At 42.9% G+C, this 9,270-nt stretch overlaps 1 protein-coding gene across 1 annotated transcript; it reads left to right on the top strand.

The window, feature by feature from the left end:
• Nucleotides 1-7,516: 7,516 nt before the first annotated feature.
• Nucleotides 7,517-8,530, top strand: LOC311091320 (trace amine-associated receptor 13c-like; the record flags this gene model as incomplete). The annotated part of the gene is made up of 1 exon (XM_084127204.1): nucleotides 7,517-8,530. The coding sequence occupies exon 1, from the start codon at nucleotides 7,544-7,546 to the stop codon at nucleotides 8,528-8,530; it is 987 nt and encodes a 328-aa protein (XP_083983330.1). The 5' UTR covers nucleotides 7,517-7,543.
• Nucleotides 8,531-9,270: the final 740 nt, after the last annotated feature.

The raw sequence follows: 9,270 nt of genomic DNA, 5'->3' as shown, positions 1-9,270 counted from the left end.
GTGTGGACCACTCCCAACAAGAGGAACAAACAGGTTTTCACGGTTGCTTGAGCTAAATACATGGCTGCAAAAAACCTGCAATATAAAAGGAGTGAACTTCATTGACAATTTCAATCTTTTCTGGAGTCAACGACAACGGTTTCATCGGGATGGCCATCACACAAACAAACTTGGTTCAAGAGTTTTAAAGGACAATATCTACTTCTCCCTCAGTCATCCTTCTGCAGTGTGTGCCAATCCACTCAATCTGAACGGCACACTGTCACGATTCATGGATTCATTGACTCGCCCTCGCTATGTGAGTGTGTGTTGTATGAATGGGCGCGGCTCATCAGCACGGCTCGTTATCGCTGATGAGCTGATCAGCGCCAGCTGTGTTGAATGAGAATGTCCTATATATTGTTTGTCACCTCATCTGGTCTTTGTCAGATGGTTGTGGAGGTTCACGGGCTCAGCTCACAGTCTTTTCTCCTCGCTCCAGTTCCTATGTTCCTGTTCTGTGATTCATCTGCCTGTTCTGAGGATCGTTTGCGGATCGTCCGTTTGCTGTCTGCCCACTGAGTCCTGCGTTGCCGAGCTTGTTATTCTGCTATCTGTCTGCCATCTGAACCTGCACTACCGCTATACTTTTGTGTTAATAAACACCAGTATTCACTTGCTATTGAATCCTTGACTGTTCCTTTCGAGCCATGACACACACACACACCTGGACACAGTATGAATGACCATGGGACTTCACTTCAGCAGCAAAATGGACATGCGGTTGACATATCACACAAGAACAATGATAACACCACTCCACCACAACAATCTCTGCTCACGGACTCAATCACAGCTGAGCCCTGCCCACAGAGCTCACCACAGACAGACATATTAGAACTGCTCCAAGATTCAGCACCCAAGGAAGACTTCCTGGAAAACAGCCAGGGAAGCCAGGACAGCATATCACAGCCTCCGATAACACCAGAGGAACAGCCCCTTTCACCAGACACTTTTTCCCTCTCTCCAGCATCGCCACTTCTGTGCTTCTCACAGAAAATGGAAGAACTGGTGTATGCTGGAACCAAACTATCCCACTCTTTTGCTGCAAGCCCCCAGATACCAACCAAAAAACGGCAGGCACCTCAACCACCAAAGCCTGCGGGCCCAGCTCGCCCTCCCCCTCCTGTGAGAGCTCTTCGGCCTCTCCCACAACGCCAGGGCCCACACCCTCCTCCATCTGCTCGAGGTGAACCAAAAACAACTGATACCAGCTCTCAGTGATATGTTTTGGGTCCCTGCTATGATAACAGTAACTTTCTCAAATGTTTACAGAACAAGCGGGAACCCAGTGTGCCTGTATCTTTCTCTATTGCTGTTCTATTACAAGATAGAAAGTCTAAGGCCTTCAATAGCCGTACAGCAAACCCAACTAATCTGGTGCCTATTACATGTCAAACTAAGATTGATGTGGGGGCAAAAAGTAAGACTGTTAAGTTAGCACTTTTAAACATTTGCTCACTTAAAAATAAATCACTTCTAGTCAACGACTTAATAACCACAAACAACCTGGATTTTATGCTTCTAAATGAATCCTGGCTAGAAGACAGCTGCAGTGCAACAATCCTCAATGAAACATCCCCTCCTAACTTTACTTTTATGAGTGTCTGCAGAGCTGTTAAGAGAGGTGGGGGTCTAGCTGCTCTTTTTAAAGATATCTATCAATGTAAGCAAATATAATTTGGGAATTACCCTTCTTTCGAATATCTGGGTATTGTGTTAAAAGGTGCTCCACGCATTTTACTTATCATTATTTACAGGCCTCCAAAATACTCTCCATCCTTTGCTGAGGACTTTGCAGAACTGTTATCAACAATCACCTCAGAGTTTGACTGTTTTGCCATTGCTGGAAATTTTAACATCCACATAGATAGTGCAGAAAACAATATGGCAAAAGAAATCAAAACTGTTTTAAAAACTTTTGATCTGACTCAGCATGTACATGGACCCACACACAATCGTGGACACACTCTAGATTTACTTATCAGTAAGGGTCTAAACATTTCATTGATTGTTATTAAGGATGTAGCACTGTCTGATCATTTCTGTATTTTCTTTGATATATTGATCTCTCCTGCCACTGAAGCTAGATCTGTGTCTGTCAAGAAGAGATGCTTAAATGAGAACACTAGTGTACTATTTATGAAGGCTATATATCCTTAACACCAAGCATATCTGCTGACTCTGTTGATTTTCTCCTTGATTCTTTTAACTCAAAAGTTAAAAGTGTAATTGATGATATTGCTCCTGTTAAAGTCAGGGAGAAGAATGGCAGACAAAAAGCACCTTGGAGAAACTCAACAGCAGTGCAAAATATGAAAAGACAATGCAGAAAAGCAGAGCGCATGTGGCAGAAGACAAAACTTGTAATCCATTATAACATCTACAAAGACAGCCTTCATGCTTTCAATATGGAACTAGGCAAAGCTAGACAGACTTTCTTCTCAAATATTATAAACAGCAATTTAAACAACACACGCACTCTTTTTGCTACTGTAGAGAGACTGACAAACCCCCCAAGCCAGATTCCCAGTGAAATGCTCTCAGACAACAAGTGCAGTGAGTTTGCTTCTTTCTTCTCTGAGAAAATCAATAATATCAGAAAGGTGATCAGCACATCCTTGAGTTGCGCTGGGGTCAGACAGATCAGACCACCTGAGAAAGTAGTTACTATGTCTGATTTCAAAGAAATTGATGGCAAAATTTTGGAAGAAACTGTACAGCACCTTAAAACATCAACCTGCGCTCTTGACACACTTCCCACATCTTTTTTCAAAAGTGTGTTAAACAGTTTAGAAGCAGATCTTCTAGAAGTGGTAAATGCCTCACTTCTCTCTGGGAGTTTTACAAACTCCCTGAAAACTGCAGTTGTCAAGCCCCTCCTGAAAAAGAACAATCTGGATAAGACCATATTAAGCAACTATAGGCCGATTTCAAATCTTCCTTTCATAGGCAAGATCATTGAAAAAGTTGTCTTCAATCAGCTGAACAAATTCTTATGCTCGAATGGATACTTTGACAATTTTCAATCTGGTTTCCGACCGCACCACAGCAAAGAGACAGCGCTCATAAAGATAATAAACGATATTCGCTTAAATACTGATTCAGGCAAATTATCAGTGCTGGTACTACTCGACCTCAGTGCTGCATTTGACACTGTCGATCATAACATACTTCTTGACAGGCTGGAAAACTGGGTGGGGCTTTCTGGGATAGTCCTAAAATGGTTCAGGTCATACTTAGATGGGAGAGGTTATTATGTGAGTATAGGAGACCTTAAGTCTCAGTGGACATCCATGACATGTGGAGTCCCTCAAAGCTCAATTCTTGCGCCACTCCTGTTCAACCTGTATATGTTCCCAATGAGCCAAATAATGAGAAAGAACCAAATTGCTTACCACAGCTATGCAGACGACACACAGATTTACTTAGCCCTATCGCCTAACGATTACAGCCCCATTGACTCCCTGTGCCAATGCATTGATGAAGTCAACAGTTGGATGTGTCAAAATTTTCTTCAGTTAAACAAAGACAAAACTGAAGTCATTGCATTTGGAAACAAAGATGAAGTTCTCAAGGTGAACGCATACCTTCACTCTAGGGGTTAAACAACTAAAAATCAAGTCAGGAATCTTGGTGTGACACTAGAGTCAGACCTTAGTTTCAGTAGTCATGTCAAAGCAATAAATAAATCAGCATACTATCATCTGAAAAATATTGCAAGAATTAAGATGCTTTGTTTCCAGACAAGACTTAGAGAAACTTGTGCATGCTTTCATCACCAGCAGGGTGGATTATTGTAATGGACTCCTCACTGGCCTTCCCAAAAAGACCATAAGACAGTTGCAGCTCATACAGAACGCTGAGCAGAACCAGAACATATGAACATATCATACCAGTCCTCAGGTCTTTACACTGGCTCCCAGTTCGATTTAGGATTGATTTTAAAGTATTATTACTGGTATATAAATCATTCAATGGCCTAGGACCTCAATATATTGCAGATATGCTCACTGAATATAAACCCAACAGATCACTCAGATCATTAGGATCATATCAGCTAGAAATACCAAGGGTTCACTCTAAGCATGGCGAATCTGCTTTTAGCTCTTAAGCCAGCTGCAGCTGGAACCAGCTTCCAGAGGAGATCAGATGTGCTCCTACTGTAGTCACTTTCAAATCCAGACTCAAAACACATCTGTTTAGCTATGCATTTACTGAATGAGCACTGTGCCACTGTTCGTCCGACTGTTTGTACTGTACTGTATTTTATTTTATCTTTCTAAACTGTTTTAATTATTCTTATTTCTTTTTATTATTTTAATGTCTTCCATGTAAAGCACTTTGAATTGCCATTGTGTATGAAATGTGCTATATAAATAAACTTGCCTTGCCTTCTGCCTGGAACAGGAAATCCTTTGTGAAGAAGACGCACGAGGGGTGAGCCGTTCTTTTTGATAAAATAATTATTACCATGTATTTTGATTTGATCATATAGCCTAGCCAAAGAGGCAGCATGTAACAGGGTGATGTTATATTGCAAAAAAATGGTTCAAGGAGTACCTCAAAAGATAGACTTATAATACTTGTGATATCTCTATTATTTTTATAGTAGAATATTAACTTGTATAGACTGATCATCTAACTCCTTAAGGGCACGACTAAAGGATAGGCACTTTAGTGAGCGAGATTATCTCTATAAACTTTGAGGATGGTTTTAGGATAATTGGGAACGGTATTAATTGTGATCCATTACACCCCACAGCTCAGCCACCATGTGTTGGAGTTTACCCCGGTGAACGAGAGGGTCGCTTCCCTGCGCCTTCAGGTCGGGGATAGGTCTCTCACTGTTGTGTGCGCCTATGGGCCAAACAGCAGTGTAGAGTACCCGGCCTTCTTGGGGTCTCTGGGAGGGGTGCTGGAAAGTGCTCCGACCGGGGACTCCATCGTTCTACTGGGGGACTTCAACGCCCACGTGGGCAGCGACAGTGACACCTAGAGGGGCGTGATTGGGAGGAACGGACCCCCTGATCTGAACTTGAGTGGTGTTCTGTTATTGGACTTCTGTGCTAGTTACAGTTTGTCCATAAAGAACACCATGTTCAAGCATAAGGGTGTCCATCAGTGCACATGGCACCAGGACACCCTAGGCCGGAGGTCGATGATCGACTTTGTGGTCGTTTCATCTGACCTCCAGCCGTATGTCTTGGACACTCGGGTGAAGAGAGGGGCGGAGCTGTCAACTGATCACCACCTGGTGGTGAGTTGGATCCGATGGCGGGGGAGGAAGCTGGACAGACTCGGCAGACCCAAACGTACTGTGAGGGTCTGTTGGGAATGTTTGGCCGAATCCCCTGTCAGAGAGATCTTCCACTCCCACCTCCGGCGGAGCTTCGACCAGATCCCGAGGGAGACTGGAGATATGGAGTCCAAGTGGACCATGTTCTCCACCTCCATTGTCGACGCGGCCACTCGGAGCTGTGGCCGTAAGGTCTCCGGTGCCTGTCGAGGCGGCAATCCCCGAACCCAGTGGTGGACATCGGAAGTAAGGGATGCCGTAAAGCTGAAGAAGGAGTCCTACCGGGCCTGGCTGGCTTGTGGGACTCCCGAGGCAGCTGACGGGTACCGACAGGCCAAGCGGACTGCAGCCCGGGTGGTCGTGGAGGCAAAAAATCGGGCCTGGGAGGAGTTCGGTGAGGCCATGGAGAAGGACTATCGGTCGGCCTCGAAAAGATTCTGGCAAACCGTCCGGCACCTCAGGAGGGGGAAGCAGTGCCCTACCAATGATGTTTTCAGTGGAGGTGGGCAGCTGTTGACCTCGACTGGGGATGTCATCGGACGGTGGAAGGAATACTTCGAGGATCTCCTCAATCCCACCGTCACGTCTTCCACTGAGGAAGCAGAGGCAGAGGGCTCAGGGGTGGACTCGTCCATCACCCAAGCTGAAATCACTGAGGTAGTCAAGAAACTCCTCGGTGGCGAGGCACCGGGGGTGGATGAGATCCGCCCAGAGAAACCTCAAGTCTCTGGATGTTGGGGTCTTGTTATTGAGTGAGGGAAGGATGGAATGGGAGATTGACAGACGGATCGGTGCAGCTTCTGCAGTAATGCAGTCGATGTTCCGGTCTGTCGTGGTGAAGAAAGAGCTGAGCCGCAAGGCGAAGCTCTCGATTTACTGGTCAATCTACGTTCCTACTCTCACCTATGGTCATGAGCTGTGGGTCATGACCGAAAGGACAAGATCCCGGGTACAGGCGGCCGAAATGAGCTTTCTCCGCAGGGTTGCTGGGCGATCCCTTAGAGATAGGGTGAGAAGCTCGGTCACTCGGGAGGAGCTCAGAGTAGAGCCGCTGCTCCTCCATATCGAGAGGGCATCTTTTCCGGATGCCTCCTGGTCGCCTTCCCGGGAAGGTGTTCCGGGCATGTCCCAACGGGAGGAAATGCCGGGGAAGACAAAGAAAACGTGCAGTGTTGGGGGTCCTTCAGGAGCAGGGTTGAAGAACACTGCCTTAGACAACGAACCAGCACAGGAGTGCAAACCCAAGGAGAATAAAGGAAACAAACATGACAAGCCATGTGCTCACACCAAACATGACAAAACCTCAAGCACATGGCAAATAAAACAAATCACAAGCCATGTGCTAACACAAAACGAGACATGAACAAGAAATAGACTAGACAGAAGTGACAGAACCCTGACATCTGTATTGTAAAAAGCCCTCGCACTCATGTCTTACCAAACCGGTAAGAGATATTTTGTAGAATGTGGGTAACCAGACAGTTTCGCTTCCCACTGACTTTTATTGTATTTTTGGCCATATAATGGATGTCATTGGGAACTGAAACCTTTCTATTACACATATGTTCAGTTCAATAGCTTTTTCACTGTACAGTATAAAGATTATTTCACCATTTTTGATAATGTGTTCTGTAAACAGGACAGTTATTGCCTACCTATTACATTGCAATAGATATTTTACAGGGTAAACTGGGGGGATTATGGACAGCTCAAGCATTCCAATGGATGACATAACCCCTCTATTTCTGGACCCCATTCCTAATTCACAGAAATCATCTTAACCACACCAAGGGACCCCTCAGATGAGTTCCAGGAGCCGCTCAAAGGAAGGGTGATCTACAGTGGCTGATTACTGATTAAAGCAAAAACCACCACACCTGTGTTCAGTTCAGTTCCACCTGTGCATTGTTTTCATGTGGAAATACTAAACAATACCAAGACAGTGACGAAATGATGCAAAAAAACAAAAAATGACCAGTGTAAGAGAATTCTAATCTGGATTTAAGAAATTAATTGCATTTCAAAGCTAATGTAAAAAAAAATAAAAAAATAAAAGATTTAAAAAAAATATTAAAAAACAAACAAACATTTGAATGTTACATCATCAGTGGGCAGTATATGGGTGGGCCATCTGATCCAGACACTGTATAAATTATATGACAAGAAAGAAAGCAGAACAAACTCCTAACATGAGGAGACTCACTCATGGCCTATGAGACTCAATACTGCTTTCCTGCCATCAACTCATCATGTATCAAGGGAAAACGCTCTAAATATGAATACAATATCATGTATGTGTTTGTATCATTGCTGTCAGTATGGACTGTGTTTCTGAACCTGCTGGTGATCATCTCCATCTCTCACTTCAAGAAGCTTCACACTCCAACAAACCTGATTATTCTCTCTCTGGCTGTGGCCGACATGCTTATGGGAGTTCTTTTACCCGTAGAGGGCTCTAGGCAGATTGAGACGTGTTGGTACTTTGGAGACACTTTCTGTAATCTGTTTATGATAATCCTTGGATTGGCTTTCTCAGGATCTCTCAGTAATTTAGTTTTAATTGCTGTTGATCGTTATGTGGCTGTGTGTCACCCTTTACAGTACCCACAGAAAATAACCACAACTAAAACTTTAGTGAGCATCTGTCTGAGCTGGGTTTGTTTTTCAACTTATAACACTATCCTTGTAATTGATAATGGATATTTTGACAATCCACTCAGAACAGACACGTGTTATGGAGAGTGTTCTCTTGTGGGGGGATTTGCCTGGTTTGTCACTGATATGTTTGTGTCTTTTATTTTTCCATGTACCCTTATCATATCTTTATATTTGAGGATTTTCTATGTAGTACATCAGCAAGTGAAAGCTATAAACTCTCTGAAGGGTGGTAAATGTGTAACGGAAGGTTCATCGAGGAGGAAATCTGAGAATAAAGCTGCTCTGACATTAGGAATCATTGTGATAGTTTATATGCTTTGCTTTATACCATACTATATCTGTTCTATGACAGTAATCTCTTCCACAACCATAAATGTTTTGACATGGTTCTTGTTCACAAATTCAGGTCTGAATCCACTGATCTATGCTTTATTTTATCCCTGGTTTAAAAAGACAGTTAAACACATCTTAACTCTGAAAATATTTCAGCCAGCATCCTCTCTGGTCGATATTTTTACAGAGCATCAATTGTAATTAAACTGGTAAAGCTGTCACTCATAAAGGATATGATTATCTTTGTAGGATTTATATTTGTAATTTACACTACATGTATCTTAGTATGTAGCTTATTTCAGAGAGTATGTTTTCTGCATTTGATGTTCAATTTAACTTCTTTCCACACACATTGAAATAAATCGACACAATGTTCATAAATTGTATTAAATTAGCTCATTTAATAAACTGAGCACGCAGCATAAATCCTCAATGTACTGGAATAAATGGTAAATGTAGATATTATGTGCTTTATGCTTAATAACTTTCATCAGCCATGTTGCATCTGTGTTCAAAAACATAATGACAAAAAAAGGGACAGTCATACAGAACTAAACTCGATTAAAAAAAAAGTGATGTCCTCTAACTTTCAACTGCATTTATTTCCAGAAAATGTCTTAATATATAAATATTGGTATGAACATAAAAAGATTCAACAACTGGGACATAAACTAAAACAGTTCCGCAGACATTTGAGGAAAAGAAATGGAACAATGAGTCCCTGAACAATATCAAAATAAGCAGTCATATCTGGTGTAGCCAGGAGCTGCTGTAAGTCCCACAGATCATCCTCATGGACTGTAGCAGACTGGCCTTTTCTTACTGTGAGATGTTACTCCACTCTTCCACCAAAGCTCTCAAAGTTCTCAAACATGGTTCCTGGATTAGAAATCACAGTTCTCTTACGAGAGGTCTCTCGTACTGCGTAAGATATCTTACGC

The sequence above is a fragment of the Abramis brama genome, assembly GCF_963993115.1.
Source record: "Abramis brama genome assembly, chromosome: 1".
Classification (NCBI taxonomy): Eukaryota; Metazoa; Chordata; class Actinopteri; order Cypriniformes; family Leuciscidae; genus Abramis; species Abramis brama.
The sequence above is the reverse complement of the archived record's forward strand: the minus strand, read 5'-3'. Positions and strand labels throughout refer to the sequence as shown.